The 22,256-nt window shown below is 43.9% G+C and overlaps 1 protein-coding gene and 1 long non-coding RNA gene across 35 annotated transcripts in view; one reads left to right on the top strand and one right to left on the bottom strand.

The window, feature by feature from the left end:
* The window catches only part of SORBS1 (sorbin and SH3 domain containing 1), a 151,451-nt gene extending 129,554 nt beyond the window's left edge, over nucleotides 1-21,897 (top strand). For 27 of the 34 annotated variants that reach the window (XM_081864151.1, XM_081864131.1, XM_081864126.1 and 24 more), the window contains 6 exons: nucleotides 1,519-2,235; nucleotides 4,884-5,000; nucleotides 13,755-13,814; nucleotides 15,441-15,631; nucleotides 16,949-17,061; nucleotides 19,276-21,897. In XM_081864151.1, the coding sequence (XP_081720277.1) occupies nucleotides 1,519-2,235; nucleotides 4,884-5,000; nucleotides 13,755-13,814; nucleotides 15,441-15,631; nucleotides 16,949-17,061; nucleotides 19,276-19,343 (1,266 nt within the window). In that variant the 3' untranslated portion in view covers nucleotides 19,344-21,897. The remainder of the gene's footprint in view (nucleotides 1-1,518; nucleotides 2,236-4,883; nucleotides 5,001-13,754; nucleotides 13,815-15,440; nucleotides 15,632-16,948; nucleotides 17,062-19,275) is intronic. The other 7 variants (XM_081864122.1, XM_081864132.1, XM_081864127.1 and 4 more) reach the window with 7 other exon arrangements.
* Nucleotides 2,363-6,407, bottom strand: LOC309343196. The gene is made up of 2 exons (XR_014157173.1): nucleotides 5,157-6,407; nucleotides 2,363-3,536 (listed from the first exon to the last, which is right to left on the bottom strand). It is a non-coding gene; the product is annotated as an uncharacterized lncRNA (long non-coding RNA).
* Nucleotides 21,898-22,256: the final 359 nt, after the last annotated feature.

Raw genomic sequence — 22,256 nt, 5'->3', positions numbered from 1 at the left:
AAAACCCACACAAAATGTAGTGAAAACTAAACTCAGGAATATAATTCTTAAAAGGTAATAAAGGCAGCTATAAAGGGGAATGACCAAATTAATGATGATGATGATGATAATAATAATAATAATATGATAATATAATAATAATAATAATAATAATAATAATAATAATAATAATAATAATATAATAATAATAATAATAATAATAATAATAATAATAATAATAATTATTATTATTATTTATTATTTATACCCCGCCCATCTGGCTGGGTTTCCCCAGCCACTCTGGGCAGCTTCCAAAAAAATATTTATACATCAAACATTAAAAGCTTCCCTAAACAGGGCTGCCTTCAGATGTCTTCTAAAAGTCTGGTAGTTGTTGTTCTCTTTGACATCTGGTGGGAGGGTGTTCCACAGGGCGGGTGCCACCACTGAGAAGGCCCTCTGCCTGCTTCCCTGTAACTTGGCTTCTTGCAGTGAGAGAACCGCCAGAAGGCCCTCGGTGCTGGACCTCAGTGTCCAGGTAGAACGATGGGGGTGGAGATGCTCCTTCACATATACTGGACCAAGGGATTTTGATAGCCACCTTCCCATCTCATGAAATCTCCCATCAGACTATGTTGCTCAGGCCAGACCTCTAACCAGACTACATTTCCTCCCCCCACCGCCCCCCATCTTTTGGCTTGTAAATATCCAAGAATTACCCCAAAGCTTTCCTCAGCCAACAAGCCACAGTTCCGTAATGCAATACGAAAAGAAGATGAGAAATCAGGAAAGGGGCACTAGCATTATAACCAGTAAAAAAAAAAAATACAATATAAACACGATGTCTGAAGGTAGGCTGTGTAATTCTGTTAAACGAACAGAAACCGTTATAAACTTCATGTGAAAGAAATGTTAAATTTTGATATAGGGCAAGACGTGCTGAATCTTACCACTACCGCCTACGTGTCTTTCCTCCCCCGAAAATCAGTATCTTTAGCTATTTTTCTCATGGTGGCGCCCCAATACCAGCAGTAACATCTGGCACAGTTTCAGGGATCATGAGCAGCAAGAGGATTTCGCCTTCCTCCCACCCCACCCATACTGGATTTTTAAATCCCCCACTCCCAGCTTTTTAGGGAATTTGCTGCAGCCAGCTTGCATCCCTCCTAGAATCATGTCTTCATGGCACCCTTATTGAACCATATACTGAAACCTGCATATATCTACCTTCATGTATCTGCAGAACTTGATGCCCGCTGTCAGTAGTGCCTGTATGCTCTTGTTTCCATTCCTCTATTTCTGAAACTTTGAAACACCCTAAATTGTCAGTGCTCAGCCATGCACTGGCTTTTCCACTTTCCTCCATTCTTTTGCTGTACATGCTTCATTTTATATTATTATTTTTAATAACCTTTTCTTTCTTTCTTTCTTTCTTTCTTTCTTTCTTTCTTTCTTTCTTTCTTTCTTTCTTTCTTTTTCTCTCTCTCTCTCTCTCTCTCTCTCTCTCTTTCTTCCTTTCTCGTGTTCTTTTTTGTCAAGTCTCCCAGTTCTGAGCTGCTTTTCACACCAACTCCTCCACCTTTGGCCCCCATGCGCCCAGCCCTGTCTCCCGAGTTGCAGGCTGTCACCTCCGAGTGGATTTCCCTGACCTTGGGGGCGCCCCGTGGCCACGCTCCACCTGTCACCCCTCCATTACCACCTCTTCCCGACGCTTCCCTCTGCAACGTTGACTATCTCACCCCTTCGGCGGTGGCCAGCCCCTCGCCTTCCATCAGCCTCCATCCCTCTAACATGTCCAGTTCCTCGACCCCGACCTCTTTCGTCTCCCCACTGCCTCCCTCCCCTTACGAGCCACAGTCGCCCGCCCAAAACCTCAGCCTGGCGGCCCGGCAGAGCGAAGAGAAGTTTGCTAGCTCCCCTTCCCCGCAAATGAGCTACTGCGATTCGCCTTGCAGCCCCGACAGCTTCCTCTCAGAGCTCAGCGATGCCACTGAACGCCAAGGCAAGTTGCAGAAGAGCCGAGGGCCGAGCCGGAGAATGGAGAGGGAGGATTGCGTTACGGCCAACAGAAGTTGCGGTGGCATCCCTGAGATCTGTAGGGCAAGGGGCCTGTCAGAGCCGGAGAAGGCCGTTAGCTCACAAAAGAAATCTCTTCACACCATTGAGGAGAGCATGCTGTATCAGGAGCAGGGAGGCAGCCCCATGTGCAATTATAAGCAAGTTGAACAGATGGAAAATCAAAGCAGGCCCTTCAAGGTATTTCTTCTGCATGAGTGTCCAGAGGTTAACATTGCTCTACGTTTTGAGTGTTGCCTGTGTGTGCTACTGACCCGGGTTGCAGCTCTCACTAGGTCAGTGTTTCCCAGACTTGCGTCTCTAGCTGTTTTGTTTTTTGGGGATACAACTCCCATCATCCCTTGCTAGCAGGGCCAGTGGTCAGGGATGATGGGAACTGTAGTCCAAACACAGCTGGAGACCTAAGTTTGGGAAACACTCTCCTAGCTGGTATATTCCTTCTAGCTTGACGGTAACTAACAGCAAAACTTTGTCCCCTGAGCCGGTTGCGTTGGAAAAGAGTCAACAGAGTGAAGATCATTATGGGTCCCAGGTTGAGAAGTGGTTCTCATATATAGCCTAGTCCAGGGTGTTATGTACTGAAGTTCTCACCCTGGGCCAGCAGAGGGATACTGTAGATAGTTATGCAAATAAGGGATCGAAAGTGACGTTCAGTGATTGGATAGTTTTAGAAAGTTGTTACAGTAACGTTGTACTGGAGCTCTATATAAGCAGGCTGACTGAACCCTTCAGTTCAGTTCTGTCCTGGCCTGTGAATAAATAAGAGCTGTTTGGAAAATCGCTGTGTCGTCTGATATGTTCACCCACAACTTAACACTGGCGATGAAGGTGGGATGGATGGACAGCAGAGCACAGCCGGTTGCAGCCACCGTCTGAGCAGAGCTGAATCACTGAGCTGAAACACCGAGCGAAATCACTGAACGTCACTTTCGATCCCTTATTTGCATAACTATCTACAGTATCCCCCTGCTGGCCCAGGGTGAGAACTTCAGTACATAACACCGAGCTTTCCAAACTGTGTGTCGGCTGCAGTGTGCAGCTGTGTCGTGCGAATGCTCCTGGAAAGGGGTTAGTTTGACCTTCGGTTTGCTAGTAAAGCTGAATTGCTGTGTCCTGAAAGGATGCCCGTCTAAAAAGGGCATCACCGACGTGAAAAGTTTGGAAAGTGTGGCCTAGTCTGTAGGACGGTGGCTCTCAAAGGATGTGTCTTCAGAGCAGCTTTGCTTTCGTGATCCAAGGAATGCTGTAGGCAAAGTAGCTGTAGTCCGCATTCCCGCAAGATGTTAGGACCCTGATCAGGTATCCCAAATGGAAAACACTCTTTAAGCTATGGTGTCATTTAGCAAAACTGATGCACTCACCCAGATAACTGCTAATGGTAATCTTGAGGGGTGGGGGTGGAGGAGTGCAGTGAAAAAGCTTCTTCTCTGGTCCTCCAGGGAAAGGGCTTCTCCTTGCCTTCCTCTGCGTCCAGCATATATCTATTGCTTTTCCAGCCACCCAATTTCATTTGAGGGTTTGAACCTCAGAACTGGCAAACCTATGGTACTATCAGCCAGACAGTGAAAGTACCGTATTTACTCGAGTCGAATGCGCCATCGAATCTAACGTGCACCTCAGTTTTCAGAACCTTGAAACGAAAAAAGAGAGCGTTTGCCGATGAATGTAAACGTGCTGTTGAATCCAATGCGCACCTTAATTTTCACAATGTAATTTGGCCCCCAAACGGTGAGCATTAGCTTCGAGTAAATATGGTAGGCAGTTGGCTGCAAGGCTGGGTCTTTTGCATAGGAGGACAAAAAAAAATGGTTGCTGTGGGCCTGTTTTAGTAGGGATGGGGTGTGCAAAACTGGAGAGGGATTCATTAGTCTGCGTCCATCTCAGGAGGGGAGATGATAGTACTTGCCAACAAGTTGTAGACCTGGACTAGTAACATGCAGGCTGGGAAAACTCTTAGAAGCACCAAAGGTGTTTATTTCAGCTGGATGAAATATACTCGGAGTCGAGAGTGGATTTCATGCTCTTTATTCAGCTCATAGTGGTGAGGAGGAATGAATGTTTCCCCAAAGTATCTGCTTTATATACGTTATTTACACAATGGGCTGCACGTGATTGGCTAATTCCGGAATTCTCCTGTAGGCCAATCAGGTTGTGGATTCACTTCCATCTGGAGCTGGATTGGGTGGCTCCTGCAGTCCAATCATACTGCTGCATTGTTCTAGGACCAATCAGACTGCTGTATTCTGAATCCTATTGTTCTAGGACCAATCAGACTGCTGCATTTTGAATCCTATTCAACTCAGTACATAACACCGGATCTCATACATTGGTTTTGGCATAAGGCTGCATACACACAATACATGAAATTTGCCTCTCTCCTGCCCCAAAGAATCCCTGAAAGTGTAGTTTGCCCTTGCAGAGCTACAGTTCCCAGACCTCTTACAAACTACAGCTCTCAGCTTTAAAATGTACTTTTAAAATGCATGGTGTGTGCCTAACCCCTTGAGACCTGTGGAGGAACAACCGGAAAGGGATAGAATTTGTAAGTAAATATATTTCCAGGCGCACACTAATTCTTGTCTCAATGTTTTCAGGGGAGTCATGTCATTGACCTAACAACATTCATTCAAAGCGCATTAAGCTTGCGATACTAATATGGGTCCTGGCAACTTTGAAAAGGCATGCCTGTTTTTTTGCATGGACTTGTTGACGATATTTGCACCGAGTTCAGAAGACGTTTTCTTGTTTGTAAGAGCATCATTGCTGCAGTGATGTGTCGACGGGTCATTTCCCTTTTTTGCTGACCAACTTTTCCTTCCTTTTAAAAGTCTGTCAACGCAAAACCATACTGTCCATCTACTCTTCTGTCTCCCTCTGCAATTTCTTCCTTTGCGGTTAGAACCCAAGTACCTCCCAGACTCTCACGCACAGTCAACGTCCCACAGGTAATCACGGGAGTTTGGGAGCTGGGGGGAATGTCATCGATTGATATTTCATGCTCACTGCTGTTGCTTATCAACATGTGAATTTCAGAGGTCAAGTACATCTTTTATATTTAGTAAATTGCTATGTGTATTAGATTAGATTGGACTGATAAATACCGTATTTTTTGCTCTATAAGACTCACTTTTTCCCTCCTAAAAAGTAAGGGGAAATGTGTGTGCGTCTTATGGAGCGAATGCAGGCTGCACAGCTATCCCAGAAGCCAGAACAGCAAGAGGGATTGCTGCTTTCACTGTGCAGCGATCCCTCTTACTGTTCTGGCTTCTGAGATTCAGAATATTTTTTTTCTTGTTTTCCTCCTCCAAAAACTAGGTGCGTCTTGTGGTCTGGTGCGTCTTATAGAGCGAAAAATGCGGTACATTGTTGTTGCCTTAATCTGAGCCAGAGACCATCTAAGACAGGCATAGGCAAACTCCAGCCCTCCATCATCCCTGACCACTGGTCCTGTTAGCTAGGGATGATGGGAGTTGTAGTCCCAAACATCTGGAGGGCTGGAGTTTGCCTAAGATCTAAGATCCAATTGTCTGCTCTGACTAGCAAAAGTATAAGAAATGTACAGCACCAAGCATGAAAGGCGTGAGGGAGGAAACTTTAAAACAGTACTTGAATTTTATAAAATAGCAGAAAGGCCTTAGGAAACGCTCAACCCATTTCAGTTCAAAACCTCCTTCAGGGTCACAATACAGTTCCAATTAAGGCAATAGCATGTCTTAATTAAGGTATTGTCTTAACAGGAAAACGGTATTCCTTGTTCCCCGCAAGGAGACTTTAAATAAAACATATCGGCCATTTTATAGGTCCTTCCTACTATTTTATACCATGATGTCTTTTTAGTACTGTTTTGATATTTTTGCCTGTGTTTTATTTTTCTGACTGTTATTCTGACTGCTAGCAGCCTCTCAAGATCTTCCTTTTTCAGCCGTATAATTTGGATCCTGTCTTCATTGAGTATTAATTGGTCAGGTTTAAGGTCGTTAGCTTCACAAGTGGTTAGTTCAAATGGTTGAACTAACCCTGTGGGGTGGCAAACATTTTCATTACGAGTGACGTGGAAAAAGCTGTATCTGGTGTTAATTAATAGGTAATAGTGGCCTAGATGGGCCAAGATCTGACACAACGTAAATCATTTTTCTATGTTCAGTGATGAATAAGGTGCATTTAGCTAATGTGCTAAATTAGCACAGGCCCTATTAATCTCAGCCAGGATTCCATGTTACTATCCTTATATAAACTGTGCATAACTTTTTGGCAAGGCAAGGTTTTTGTGTCGGAATCACGTGGGTAGGTTCTCTTGCTTATTTGTTAAGCTTTCATTGGCAGTGAGAGAGGTTGGGGGTCCCAGGGCATTGCTTGTGTTAGGGAGGGGTTGTTAGGTCAACTTACCTATGCTATCAGTAGGTTCTTGCTGTTGTCTTGTTGGGCTGTGTGTGTAACAAAGGGGGGGAGCTACACCGGGGTGAAGGTGTCCTCTTTTATTTTTCTCTGTGCTAGTTTCAGTTTGTTAGCTTTTCTGAGAGGGCTGTTTCCCATATGGTTTGGTACCAGCGGTCCATGTTCACTCCTAACAGGTCCAGTACGGCAAAGTACCTTATTTTTTGCTCTATAAGACTCACTTTTTCCCTCCTAAAAAGTAAGGGGATATGTGTGTGTGCGTCTTATGGAGCGAATGCAGGCTGTGCAGCTATCCCAGAAGACAGAACAGCAAGAGGGATTGCTGCTTTCACTGCGTAGCGATCCCTCTTGCTGTTCTGGCTTCTGAGATTCAGAATATTTTTTTTCTTGTTTTCCTCCTCCAAAAACTAGGTGCGTCTTGTGGTCTGGTGCGTCTTATAGAGCGAAAAATACGGTACATTACAAAGAGAGACTTTGTCTGTGTGGACAACCCTGCGTGGGGGTCCTGTGCTACCATTTATTGCAGTGCCCGTTATATATAGACCCAAGAGGCTGATTTATAAAACCCCTGTTTATGAATGGAACACATCTGAATAGGGTGGAATGGGCGAAATGGCTGATGAATGACACTGACGACTTAGTTACTTATAAAGTAGCACTCTATGCGTTGACAGCTAAGAAGATCAGGAGGAAAGAACTAGGAAAAAATAGAGGTCAACTGCAAAGGGGATTCGGATATTTAATTTGGCACATCTTACCTAAAAATTTTCTGCCATTCTATTTAATGCAACAAATAATTTTAGTAGCCGCGGCCGTGGTTTTATTGTATGTGTGGTGCCTGATTATTTTTATGGTTATTGTTGTCTTTTTTTTTTTGCTCTCCTTCTGAATGCCACGGCCTATGGCTAGTGCTATAAAAAGTTTAACTGGAACTGGAACAGGTCCCGCCAGTGTCTAGTTATGACGCTCCTGGCTGCTGAGAGTAGCTGGCTTAAGGGTTTTTTGTAGCGTGAGTGTTCATTATCTTCTTAGAACATATTCAGTAAGGCCAGTTCTAGGGTGTCTACTAATACCTGCTTTGTTCTTTTGCATATTTCTAGTAGGACTGATGTCCAAAAGTGTTTGATTTGGGGGCAATTCCACCATATATGGAGGCAAGTGCCTGTTGAGGGGCAACCTCTCCAGCATTTTTGTGAAGTTTCTGGGTATATTAGCACCAACTTACATGGTGTTAGGTACAAGTTTCTGGGCGAGTTTCCTTTTTGGGGGGCTGATATTAAAGGATGGTTTTGACCACAGTTTAGTCCATTGGGTAGGGTTTATTTCGTAATGTAAGTCACGCTCCCGTCGTTTTTTGATTGAGATGAGGAGGTTTGTGGGATTCTGGAGCGGTATTTTGTTATTTGTGTGTACCATCCTTTTGCCATGTCCCTCTGCTGTCAGGAGAAGTTTTTTGAAGGCAGTCAAAGGCCTAATGGCTGCTGTTTTTACTGCTGGGATGTTTAAGAAGGCATGGAGCTGGTAGGGTGTTAGCCAGGGTATTTGGGTATCCCCGAGTTTGTCTTGCATTTCTTATGTCGGTATGGGTTTGTAGACATCTGTTAGGTGGTGTAAGGCTTGCCAAGTTTTTACTTGGAAGTTTGGGGCTGTGTGATGGAGTTGTGGATTGTGGGCCCAGGGGGATTAGTTGGGATGGGGTTGGAGACAGTTTGCCTACTTTTTCCTTCCATGCTTTAAACATGGACTGTGTGGACCTGTTTAGTGTTGCGGGGATTTTCCTTAGTTTGCTTTGGAAGAATGAGTATGCCGTGGCGGGGGTGTTTTCAATTGTGCCTATCTTCACGTGTGCCTATTGTTTCGTCTCATCTGCTAGGATATACGGGATTAAGTGGTGCACTTGGTTGGCGAGGCGTAGTTTGGTCAGAATAGAGTCAGGGGCGCCGACTTATAAAAAATATTGGGGGAGCCCATACCGGGGTCCTGCCCCGGGAAGTTTTCTAAATTTTAGATGAAAATTAGTGAGTTTTAAAGTTTTTTTAAAGTATTTTAGAGTCATATGATCAACATTAGAACCCCGAAAACTCGACTCTCTATAACTCCACACTCCGGGAAACTCGACAAGCCTGAAACACTTTTTGGCTTTGAAAAAAGAAACAAAACATAAACACGCACGGTATTTTCGTAAAAAGCTAATTTAATTTACAGTAACAATTATGCTTATAGACTATTACAGAGCAGTGAATATATAGCTCTGAAAAGACTGAAATGATATTTAAATAAATCCTAAACTGTCATTAAAAGAATAAAACATAAAATATTGCTGTCGCACAGTAATAGCACTTTGATTAATAAGTGAAATAGCTAATTTAAGCTTACTTTGAATAAGGCTGAGGGTTCATTAAATAAAAATAATATCTCAAAGTTAATGCTTTAATACAGTTAATAAAGTTAATACAGTATGCCTAATACTGTATGTAAATACTGTAATACTGTATGTAAATAACGGGCTTTAATTGGGTCTTACACCCTAAAAATATTTAAGTATTTGAAAATAACTAATACAGTACTATAGTAATATAGAAATACAGTACTAAACTAGTACTAATATTTCGAAACTGAAAATTTAACATTCTGTATGTATTTAATTCTCTATTTTATAAAGATTTTTAATATCTGACAGTGAGTTTGGAGTAGCCCAATGCAAAAATCCTGAGGATCCATGTGGATCCGTGCTTTGTAACCACGTTTTTGCACCACTGTGACCCTAGGCAACAGTGGGTGCGTGGTTTTTTTGGTGCAAGATGTAGCCATGGACATGCTATGTGATCTGATGGTGAATTTGGGGTGACCCAATGCAAAAATCCTGAGGATCCATGTGGATCCGTGCTTTGTAACCACGTTTTTGCACCACTGTGACCCTAGGCAACAGTGGGTGCGTGGTTTTTTTTGGTGCAAGATGTAGCCATGGACATGTAATGTGATCTGATGGTGAATTTGGGGTGACCCAATGCAAAAATCCTGAGGATCCATGTGGATCCGTGCTTTGTCACCGCGTTTTAAATGGGGAGGGAAGGAAAAACACAGAAGGGACAAGAAGCACAAGAGGGGTGTGCGGAGAAGCAGCTGGCTAAGAATGCAGGGGAGGAGTTTAACGGGGTGGGCGGGAGGAAAGGAAGGCAAAAGTCCCCCCCCCCAAGCCAGCCCTCTCTCTCTCTCTCCCACCTGCGAGTCCCTAGAGCACGGAGAGGAGGAGGTGGTGGGCTGGAGCCTGCACGCAGTGTGACTAGGAAAGAATTAGAAGGAAGGACTCGATCCTTTCCTTAACCCTCTGCTTGCCAGGAGGGCAGGGGATTCCCTGCTCTTTGTTGAGTTTGAGCAAACGCAGCAACAGAAGCGGGTGGGCAGTAAGACCCTGAGGCAGAATGCAGGAAAGCAGCAGCTTCCGCCTTCCCTCCGCCCGACCGCCCGATCTTATTTTTGCCTGATTTTTGCCTATTTTTGCCCCTGCGCTCCGGCGAGTCAGCTCCAGGGACCACACATTCGCTCAATAACACGCACAGACATTTCCCCTTACTTTTTAGGAGAAAAAATCTGCGTGTTATAGAGCGAAATTTACGGTAATAATTTTCTTAAATTATTGGGGGGGCAGAGCCCCCCCAAATGAATTTTTGAGAGGGCTCGGGCCCCCTCAGGCCCCATGGAGTCGGCGCCTATGAATAGAGTATACACTTCCAAAGTTAATGCTGAATACATTACATCTGGTAAACGAGCTGCATAACCGCTAAAGGGCCATGAAAATTTGTGTCCCAGGATTTTTAGACTCGTCTACCCATGTACTATCTGAAACCAAAGGGGCTCGCTGATTGCCGGATGTGAAATATATTGCCATTCTTTTTAGCTCTCCAACCTCGCTATAATCCTATCTCAGTGTTTCTCAAATTTGGGTCCCCAGCTGCTGTTGGACTACAACTCCCATCATCCCTAGTTAGCAGGTCCCATGGTCAGGGATGATGGGAGTTGTAGTCCCAAGTTTGAGAAACACTGCTAGATTGCAGCCCCCCAAACACAGGGTCACAGGTTTGGAACCTTCCCCCAAACTCATAACAATAGTCTTAGAAAAGAAAAACCAAAGTGACAAAGAGAGAAGTGTGTGGTTTTTTTAAAAAAAAGGAAAACACAAAGGTGTGATCAGTTGTCTGTCCTTTTCTGAATGGAGGGCACTAAACACTGGATGTGTTTGTGTGTATGTCATGCTACTAGCTGGAAGATCACATAATCCAGACTCTCAACAGCTAATTAGTGAGTGGCAAGGTGTTGCGCTAATTAGAGAGCCAGTGTGGTGTAGTGGTTAAGAGCGGTAGTCTCGTAATCTGGGGAACCGGGTTCGCTTCCTCGCTCCTCCACCTGCAGCTGCTGGGTGACCTTGGGCTAGTCATACTTCTCTGAAGTCTCTCAGCCCCACTCATCTCACAGAGTGTTTGTTGTGGGGGAGGAAGGGAAAGGAGAATGTTAGCCGCTTTGAGACTCCTTAAAGGGAGTGAAAGGCGGGGTATCAAATCCAAAAAAACCCCTCTAATTGCATTAGGATGCAAGGCACAAGGTCTTGTCTTCCAAGCCAATGGATGATGCAGCGATTTGCCCTGCAACACACAATGTCTTGACAAGCTAGAAGAGCCCTTGCCAGCTAGCCATTACAGACATCGTAGGAACTGAGAGACAAGTTGGGAGCTGAGTAGAGAGAACAGAGGTGCTCTTTGGTAACAATACAGCTGAAAGGACCTTTTTCGCCTGTTATGAAGCCGAATCATAGAAATCGTAAGGGAGAGGTTACGTATCATAATTTCAACGATGCGAAAGACCACTTTACCCAATTTGTTCCCCCCAAATTCTGTCTTGAGAGTTTCAGGAGACTGGTTAAAGTCTCCTGAGGTTATCTCTTGCTTAAATGGATGTCACTGCTGTGTTGGGTTCTTTGAAATGGGAATTGAAACAGCATCCATCGAGAGATTTTTGTATGTGAATGAATAAGCGCCATAAAAAATGAATCTGACTTGTGTGCCTGAGCCCAAAGGCATTCTTCTGCAGCTGACATTTATGTCTGTGAATTGTGACGGCTTGTGCCCAGTAACTTGAATGTACTCTCCTTCCATCTAAGTGGAAAATTGCCACAGTAGACATTCCCAGTTACCGTATTTTTGACTCTATAGGACGCACTTTTTCCCCTCCAAAAATGAAGGGGAAATGTGTGTGCGTCCTATGGAGCAAATGCAGGCTTTCGCTGAAGCCTGGAGAGTGAGAGGGGTCGGTGCGCACCGACCCCTCTCGCTCTCCAGGCTTCACGAAGCTATCCGCAGGCCTTCGGAGCCCGTGGGAGCGCTGGGCTCCGAAGGCTTGCAGATAGCAGCCTGAAGCCCGGGGAGCGCAGTGCCAACTCCCACTGCACTCCTTGGGCTTCAGGCAGCTATCCGCAAACCTTCAGTGCGCTCCCCCAGCCCACAAGCTCCAGGAGCGGCGGCAAGGCTGCACAACCTTGCCTCCGCTCCCGGACCTGTTCTGGGGTCGGGGGAAGCTCGGGCTTCCCCCACCCCAGCCCCGCGGCTAAAAACAAAGCCGTGAGCAGCCTCTCCCAGCTGGAGAGGTTGTGCGTGGCTAAAGAGGAAGCCAAGACAGCCAGCGGGATGGAATTTTTATTCTTTATTTCCCCCCCCTAAAAACTAGGTGTGCCCTATGGTCCGGTGCGCCCTATGGAGCGAAAAATACGGTATATAAAAGGGAGGGAGAGAGATACAGAAAAGGGAAATGAGTCGAGACCAGCAGCAAAGTGTAAACTTGGAAGCCGCCTTTTCTGCATCACTTGTGCCTGCTTCTCATATGCCCAGAAAGGACTCCAATTTGTTCTTTTCCCCCCAAGAGTGGCAGCTGTGCTCGTAGCAGCTTAAAGGCAAATAAATATATATTCTGGCCTGAGCTTTTGTGGCTGGAGTACAATCTTAAATTGGCAGGCGTACATACCACTTTGTAAAACCGTGCTGGCGTGGGTTTGCCACCCCCCCCACCCCGCTTTACAATCAAGCGGTTTATAAATTTTGTGAAATAAAATAATAAATGCACATGTTTAAGGGGAGGGATGAAGAGGTCCGCAGGTTCAGAAATGCTTAAAGCATAAGAATAATATAATCTAATAATAAATAAGTAATATAATCCTTAAATAATAATAAACCACAAACCATGACAATTGCATTAAAGCAACATAAACACCCTAGCTCACAAACTGGTGAGCTAATTAATTAAAAAAATAGCATAATCTTGATTAATCTAGGTGACCTAATTGCATTTCCTAGTCAGTTATATTTTAGCCATTTCGCACAGTTGTTTCCTTTGTGGGCCCATTTGCTTGGGTGCATCCCACTTTCATAAAACAGTGGTACCTTGGAAGTCAAATGGAATCCGTTCCGCAAGTCCATTCGACTTCCGAAAATGTTCGAAAACCAAGGCTTGGCTTCCGATTGGCTGCAGGAAGCTCCAGAACACTCATTTCCGGGTTTGTGGCGTTCAGGACCCAAACCGTTCATCTTGCAAGTTGTTCGAGATCCAAGGTACGGCTGTAGTTTATTCATTTACCAAAAATCCCCTTAATAGGAAACATGGGTGATCAAATGCCTACCTGTTTGTAAGCAAAATGGTCCCACATGAAAAGTAAAGAACATACCTAAGGGCCTCCATAGGTGTGTAAATATAAATGAGTAAATTAAAAGAAAAAGTTAACATGCTCGATGCTTGCATGTGCTTCTATATATAAAAAGCCCCCCCCCCCCCGTGACCATCTGGAGTTACAGAATGTTGAGGACAAAAGAATAAGAAAATTCTAGGTTAATTCATCTCATTGTCTGGCAAATCCTATCATCAGGGGCTCCAAAGCACATCTTCTTGCTAAAAGCAGTGCTCATAGGTATTTGGCATGTTTCCGTTTCCTCCCCTGGTAATTCCCCTTTAAATCACAGAGTCTAGAGGTTGTGCTCTTTTGTGTCCTCCCAGAGGAACTGTGCCATAATATTTTTTTGAACATTGGTCTTTGTTTTGCTAACCCATCATTTCATCTTCTAGCTCTTCTTCTTCTAATCCTTCTTGCCAGAGTCACAATGTGCTCTACGGCACAGCTGTTTAATAATATCCAGCGGCGACTGTCATTTATGTCAAATTTTCCTTGTTTATTTTTGTTTTGCTTTCTTCCTATGATTTGAATTTGACTTGCTAGTGCATTTGCTAAAATGTCTCCCTTACCATGTGCTTTGGTGATCACACAGCCTTCTCATCATTCATTGAGGCCAGGACCAGATCTCACAGAATCTGAAAAGAGCTATGTGGTAAGATCGCCTGAGATTCATATCTGCAGCTCCATTTTAGCATTGTTCATACAAGCGCCATTCTCTCTTATTTCCATTTCATACTTCTGGAGGTGTAAGCAAAACAATACCGTGTACAAGAGGTACCAGCAGACTCGCAGTAATCCTGAGGTTTGCAGGTGCTTTTTTTAAAAAAAAAATCTTTAGAAAGGAACCCTAAAGGGAGCAAACACCCCCTAACCATTTTCATAGGAACTCAGTGGCATGAAATGTTGTCTGACTGAGGTTGGGTGGGGTTGCAAGAACCACCTGGGAGAGGGAATGGAATGGCTGAAAAGTGAGGAGGAAGAGATACATAGATGTTGACATGAGGTTGAAGAAACCATCCCATTTTCTGGACAGGTCATTTCCTAATTCACCCTGAGAAGTTATTTTAAATGTTTCTGGAGGTAGAAATCTAAAGATTGTTATATAGTAGGGATTGAGAAGAACTGTGTCCTCATTCAAAACAAACACAAAAATGGAAGGAGGAAATCAGGAGACCCTCTAAGTGTCCCTATTTTCCAGGGACAGTTCCAGATTTTCAGAAGCTGTCCCGGTTTCTGATTTCATCCTGAAATGTCCATTTCCCCCCTTAGGATGTCCCTATTTTCATTGGAGAAATGTTGGACGGTATGAAATAGGATGTCCCTATTTTCACTGGAGAAATGTTGGAGGGTATGGAATAGGATGTCCCTATTTTCATCAGAGAAACATCGGAGGGGACGTACTCTTATTTATATTGGAGAAATGTTGGAGGGCATGGAACAAGCCCCAGGCCAGTGAGCATAGTCACTTGACCCAAAATGAGGCCTGACTTGTGGAAGGAGAGAGCAAAAACCAGAGTGACCGTATCCCTGAACCAGAAGCACTCATAAAGCATCTGTTACCTGCTTCTTGACATCGTAGTCTAGACGTGCCAGTATTTTGGGGGGAAAGGAGCCCCAAATGCCAGAGCTGGGCAGAGCGGGTTTGGTTATGTCAACAGTGCACAATGATTTTTTTTTTTTTTTTTACTCTCAACCCTAATTCTTTTGCCACCACTGTCCCAAGTACACAAGATGGAGGCTCTGGTGCAGGGCAAGCTGAACCAGCTGCCATCGCAAACACCTGGCTTCTATGTGGAGTTTTGGTGCGCAGTTAGGCCATTGGAACAGCAGCTGAAATTTTCTGAAACAAAGGCTACTGTAGACAAAGGAAACACAGGCATTAAATATCTGTAGCATTGGGGGGAGAACTTCGGTTGCATGCATGTGATGTGTTTTGAAATGACGCACTCAAAGCTGGAAGATGTGAATTTGAGGTCCTTGCTAATTCCAGTATCTTTTGCTGCTACTGCTTTTTTACAAATATGTCAATCTATATATCTAAAACTAAATAGCAAACTCTTCTGTATCTTGCCTCTGTTTTTCCATGCTTTCAACCTGGATTCCTCTACACTTCACTGGCTGGATCTACCACTGTCTTGTCTTACTGGATTGCTACAACTGGATTTCCCCATCTCTTACTGACTATCCCTCCCTCCTCCCCACTTTCCCCTGTTCACTGTCCTCTGACGTGTTTCCCCCCCTCCGTGGATGTCAACCCTGCACTGTCTCTACCGCCCAGGAAACCGTTTGCAATGAGATCTTAAACATTGCGGAAAAGTCCGTTCATTACTGCAGCACAATTTCTCAGCCTCTTGTCTCTTGCCACAAGGGGACCCATAGTGACAATAAATCATCTTTCATCATTTCTCAGCAACCACAAGTCCTGCCGCTGGGAACAAGAGTCGACAGGAACCACGCGCCACAAGATCTGTAAGTTGGTCCGAAAGGGAACGCATTCGCCACCTCATTTCAGCAGTTGTCGTACATTTGATGGATGGAATGCAGGAGACAGCACAATTTTTAGTTTGATGGCTTTTCTTATTTAACACAAGGGACCACCAGTATTTTGGTCTTGTGGTCTTGGCTGAGATCACCAGAGGAAATTGTGCCCTATTGATCCTACCAGACTCGTCTTCATATTTTAAAATATCATGGACCAGAGGTCTGGAGATGGATGCATGGAACATTGGTGTGGACTTTTGGAACTTCCTGCTAGTTGGAAGACTTCAGAAGGGCAGTGGCAGCTCATAATCTCCCCCGTGAGGTCCTGTAGACACTTTTGCCATCAAGAGTGCCACAGGGCCACTGGATGAAGTTTTACGTGCCACTCCTTGCCACCTGATCTGGTCCCGTGGTTTCAAGATTTACCGTATTTTTTGCTCTATAAGACTTTTTCCCTCCTAAAAAGTAAGGGGAAATGTGTGTGCGTCTTATGGCGCGAATGCAGGCTGCGCAGCTATCCCAGAAGCCAGAACAGCAAGAGGGATTGCTGCTTTCACTGCGCAGCGATCCCTCTTGCTGTTCTGGCTTCTGAGATTCAGAATATTTTTTTTCTTGTTTTCCTCCTCCAAAAACTAGGTGCGTCTTGTGGTCTGGTGCGTCTTATAGAGCGAAAAATGCGGTATTTAGGGGCTGGCTGTGGTGCAGAATAGGGTACAAGGGAGCTGATGGGAACTGAATACGGTCAGAATATTGTTGGATAAAGTTGAGAGGGCAGAGGAAATTTAGACTCCTATCACAGCAGATCTCCTGTTTGTGGAATGCTCTCCCCAGGGAAGGATGGTACCTTCATTATACACCTTTAGGTGCCAGGCAAAAATGTTCCTCTTTAACCAGGCCTTAAAGACATGCAATGCTCTTTTAAATGTGTTGGGGAAGGGGGGATTATTGGGTTGTTTTTTGGTTTTATTATGCATTTTGTCTTTTTATATTGTGACTTTTATCTTGTAACTGCCCTGAGACCTGTGGGTATAGAGTGGTATACAAACTTGAATCATGGTCATTGGATCTGTATTTGAAGAAAGTTAGTTACAAGAGGGATACTGTTACAGATAGGTAGCCGTGTTGGTCTGCCATAGTCAAAACAAAATAAAAAAATTCCTTCCAGTAGCACCTTAAAGACCAACTAAGTTAGTTCTTGGTATGAGCTTTCGTGTGCATGCACACTTCTTCAGATACTGTTAGTAGTGGCTGACAATCTCTTCCCTTAATTCTACCCCCCCCTCCACTGTTTCTGTGCGTTTTCAGGCTTAGCTACCAAGCATTGTACAGCTATGTCCCGCAGAATGAAGATGAGCTGGAGTTAAGAGATGGAGATATCATAGATGTCATGGAGAAGTGTGATGACGGCTGGTTTGTTGGTGAGCATGTCATCTGTCATTTCAACTCATTTTTAAAACGTTAACGGGAACATTAATTAATATCATCCATTTGATTCACAGACCTATTTACACAAAATCTGCAGTTAACCAGAGCAGCATACATGCTATAATTCTAATAATCTGCTTGACTCAGAGTGATTGCATATATTCTGCTGTGAGTTTGCTATGCATTTTAGCAGTAACAGCAGCAGCTACAAATCTTAATATTTTTCCCTGTGACCCCCCCTACCAATAGAAAATTGTCTTGACAACCCAAAAACTTTCCTGGGCAAGATTCAAGCAGCAGGTCTATCAAGCTACTGTAGAAATAGCACTGGGATGGGAAAGATCCATGAATCAGTTTCTACTTCCTCAGACCCCAACACACACTGATGTTCTGCAGCAAGAAATTCTGCCATATGACCCACCAGTTAAACAACTGTACAGCATTAAATCTCATTAAGCGGAAAGGCTTATCTGAGCCACCACATTTAGTAAATATGATCCTTTCCCTTCCTTCCCAGCATGTATAGATGGAGAACAACATTTCCTGGTTATGTTTAGATATAAACTTATTTTCCTCAAGCATGTTTTAACTGTAGAATGCCTCAAAATAGCCATTAATTCCTTAGAAAGGCTCAACGGTAACCAGTTTTGATTGCTAGGTGTTCAAGAAAGAACACACATGCTGTTAGTGCATTCTGATTTGTAACAGGCTTTGTGGATGTAGACAAAGTAAATATAGCTAGTAGTTTAGAGAGGATATTCACTCTGAATTTTCAGCCATTGGGAAACCGACCTCCAAACATATAACACCATTGGCCATGCATTTTGGTACCCCCAAATAGATTTCTCAACACCTTACCTTAGAATCTTTCCAAAACACTAAATTTACAGTTGACCCCCATTGGAATTCCGGATAGTTACGGCACATGTAGACTGCTCTAAAACCTTCAACTGTTGCAAGAGGCTGTTTAATTGATCCAACTATTGTCTAATAAAGGCAATTATTATTCACATGCTCATCCAAAAACAATTTATAAACAGAAATCCTTTGGGAGAAGACCGTTATTTTACTTTTATTGTAGTTATGGATAAGCCAATCACTCATGCAATAGGTCGTAAAGACCTGTTTCATACCAATAGATTAAAAAAAAAACCTGTTTCAGACTATTTTAGTCTTTTCAGCTCAAGCCCAAGCCCTTGAATCTGGTGCTGTGCATTCACAAGCCAAATGCCCTCCGCTTGGCTCCAGTTTCCAACTCTTCCTTCCCTGCCCTTCCGCCCTGTTCTTCAAACATTGCCAGACTGACACCCACTCACTGACTCTGTGGCTTGAAACCAATACTTTTATTTTGAAACGGGGCCTCCCTCCAGCTAATCATTTCAAATTGGAGCAATCAGTGTGTACGAGGCTTTCGAGCAATTTTAAAAAGTGTATATTGCCCAAGGAATCTTACAAACTGAATTTTGATGCGGCAGAAGACAAAAGGGCAGGGAGGCAAAGGACCAAAAAATGTAGAGTTATCGGTACATGGTCTTTTACCTCAGCTAGGATTAAAATTTATTTTGAGGTGAAACTTGAAGAAAAAGAGGGAGCTCTTCTGGTATGGATTTCCAATGAGAAGGGGCATCACATCAGATCTCTGTCCCATTGGGCAGCATGTGTTTGAGCATTCTTGGAAGACACAGTCACAGGCCATTGGTCCACGTAGCTCAGTGTTGTCTACAGACTGGCAGCAGCTCTCCATGATTTTACAAGGGTTTCAGCCTTACCTGAGGATAGGTAGGGGTAAAGGGACCCCTGACCATTAGGTCTAGTTGCGGACAACTCTGGGGTTGCGGCGCTCATCTCGCTTTATTGGCCGAGGGAGCCGGCGTACAGCTTCCGGGTCATGTGGCCAGTATGACTAAGCCGCTTCTGGCGAACCAGAGCAGCGCATGGAAACGCCGCTTACCTTCCCGCCAGAGCAGTACCTATTTATCTACTTGCACTTTGACGTGCTTTCGAACTGCTAGGTTGGCAGGAGCAGGGACTGAGCAACGGGAGCTCACCCCGTCACGGGGATTTGAACCACCGACCTTCTGATCGGCAAGTCCTAGGCTCTAACCAAATAAGTGGAGGATCCTTTCACAGGATCAAGTTGCGTGTTACCACCAGCCTACTTTTTGGGCCGCCACGCCCACATTTGTTCTCATTTTCTTTCTCAATAGGCACATCCCGGAGAACACAACAGTTTGGTACTTTCCCAGGCAACTACGTGAAACTTGTATCTTCATAAAAGCCACTGCTAGCCCGTTGGTGATTTCACCAGGAGAGAGAGACAGACAGACAAAGAGAAGGACCTGGGTTTGAAACAAGACTTATTTCATGAATGTAGCCGACAAGCAAGGAGACGCGGATGTGAATGTGGTAAAGTGTTGGACTGACTCGAAGCCCTTGCCTCCTTTAAAGGTTGTCCAGAGCAAAGTACCGAGCCACTTACAATGCTGCCTTTGTGTCTGCTTTTATCCTTCAGGGGTGGCAAGATAAGACTTCACTTTTGTTCAGTATTGAGTATTGCTCTCTGCGGTGTGAAACTGGGGGAAAGCAATGAGATGGGAGTGTGAAATAATGTGAGCAGGGTGGGGAGGGGAAGAGAACACGAGAACAGTGAATGCATTTTGGTTGCAGAATCTGTGACTGCAGTCCGGCTGGCAGAGGGTGATGTTGGTGTCTCATCCTGCTAAAAACCTCATGCAGCTCTTGTTCCCTTCCTTTGGAATGTGCACCTTAACACATATGAAGGGGAAAGGAATTTACGGAGACCCATTTTATATAGAAGGGCACATTGCCAAGATCATCCTCCCATTATCTTTTAATTCACTACACCAGATTTAAGCAGGCTTTTCTGTGTTTCCTATTCCTCCCTTTTATTGAGGTTGCAATCTTCTATTTTGTTTTACTGGTCAGTTGGCTGTCAAAAACCTACTTTTACTGCACTTAACTGAAACAGCAAGTAAGGCAGCGGTCTTGACACTGTGCCTTGAGGCAGACAAAAAGAACTGAGCCTGGATCTTTGATCGGTCATTAAGATTTGGTGTTACCGGCCGATAAAATGTTGCATTCTATTCTGCTTGACATTATCCAGTCACATTCTAGGCATTTTGACCCAGCTTTTCCACACATATCCTGAAAGTTCTGTCCACTGCATGTTCTGGGCCAGATCTACTCAGAATGTCATCTGCACAAGCTTCCTAAAGCTACATTTCTGCCAGCGGCGCTTGTGCTGAAGTCATTTCCAGTGGTTTGTGCCTTTGTGAGAATTTAATGCATTCTTTTTGAGTGTGCTTTGGAGGAACACTGCGTTAAAAAAAACACCCACGCCAATCGTGTGCATTTTAAAGCATAACTGTTGCCACTAATGCTTCCTCGTCCTCTTAGCTGGAATAGCTCCTGCCGGAGGATATATCTGGAAGTCACTTGCAGTGATTTCAGGTCACCTGATTTCCTAAGTGGACTCCTACCAGCCCAAATGGCACACCAGACGATTGGTAGGGTAAGAAAAAGTGATCCATTCATTCACAACTCTCTACCTTAGAGAGCAAGCAGCCAGACTCTATCAAGGCATCCTTCTCAGTTGTGGATATATTCTGGCAAAATATTCCTGAATTTGGCTTTCTAAAATTGGTGGCAAATGTGATTTTTCTGCCCGTCTTTTCGAAAAGAAACACAGAAAAGTACAAGCAACCTGCACGTCTCGATTTCCAAAGCCACTTTGTTTTGGATCTCCTTGAATTATACACTTCTCTGACTGCAATCCTTTGCACACTTACCAGGGAGTAAGCCCCATTGTGTTCAATGGAATTTAATTCTGAGTAAGCATGCATAGAATTCCAGTGCCAATTTCCCATATTTTGCACTTCCGTGCAAAACGAACCCGTTGTTTTTTTCATAGTCATTTTGTTTAAAAAGAAAAAGGGGGTCATGGACAAGTACAACTAGCAAAGATTTAGACTGCGATTTTGTCATAAGCTGTATTTATTAAATATAAAAAATCCTATTTTTCTGCTGGTGCTTTTATACAGTTTATTCATAGTAACAGCAACTAACTCACAGTCAGCATGTTTGCAGTTCGTTGTATTAATAGCCATGCTCCAAAATAGCAGGATTTATCTTTTGCTGACTCTTCCCCACCCCCCCACAAGATCAGCCAAAAAAAAAGTCAATTGAAGTGCTTTAATATTATGACTGTATATATGTATATTTGCCTTTGTATAGACTTACAAATAACTTATATTGAAGAAAATTAAATTCATTGAAAGCTTTTTAAAAAGGGCAGTAAAGAAGAAGACTTCTCCATTTTTATTTATATTAAGTAATTATTCCATGTACGATCATACGAGGGGTTAGCAAAATTATAGCTCAGTTACAACTAAGCCACAAAATGCTGCTTCCATCCATTTGGAGAGCTAACATTTCATAATGAAGGATTGTTACCGCTTGAGTCCCATTGAAATGATTTACAGTCTCCTGCAGCTCTTGCACAGGAGAGGGTCCCAGAGAACGGCTTCCCTAACGTATTTTAATGGGTTTCTAATGCTTTTTTATTTGCATTTTTATCTGCAGCATCGTTTAGACGTGGCATTAAAATTGAAAAAGGATTGGATAGGTGCAAATCATGAGCTTAACCATATTGGCCGTATGTAACCATCTCGATGCCATTTTTAGTTTTAATAATACACATGCGTGTTCCGTGCTCACCCATTACCCATCAAGAAGTCACTTTTTTTGCATTTTGTTTCCTCATTGCAGTGGATTATTATTTGACAATAAATGGAAAGATTGAATTAAAAGTGTGTTCCTTTATAGAAGTGATTTAGTAACTATCAAGCCCAGTCTCTGGTTGGTGGTGCCTGTTATTCGCAAAAATGTAAGAAAATCCCTTGCTGATTCAGGATCCTGGGGCTCTCCAAGGCCGGAGGGATGCCTGGGGGAAAGCTCACACCCAGGACCTGAGCACACCAGCGCTCTCCTCAATTGTGATTCTCTGCAACTAGTAGCCACTGATCACCTTATTTTCCAATAAGTTGTCTGATCCTCTTTTAAAGCTGTCTCTTTAAATTTGCGGGAACATTTGGAATGAGAAATTGCCAAGGCAGTACAAATGAAGGTGGCCAATCCTGGCCTGAGCTCCCCTAGTCCTGCACAAATA

Source organism: Podarcis erhardii (assembly GCF_964252035.2).
Source record: "Podarcis erhardii genome assembly, chromosome: 5".
NCBI lineage: Eukaryota > Metazoa > Chordata > Lepidosauria > Squamata > Lacertidae > Podarcis > Podarcis erhardii.
This window is presented reverse-complemented; position numbering and strand designations above follow the sequence as displayed.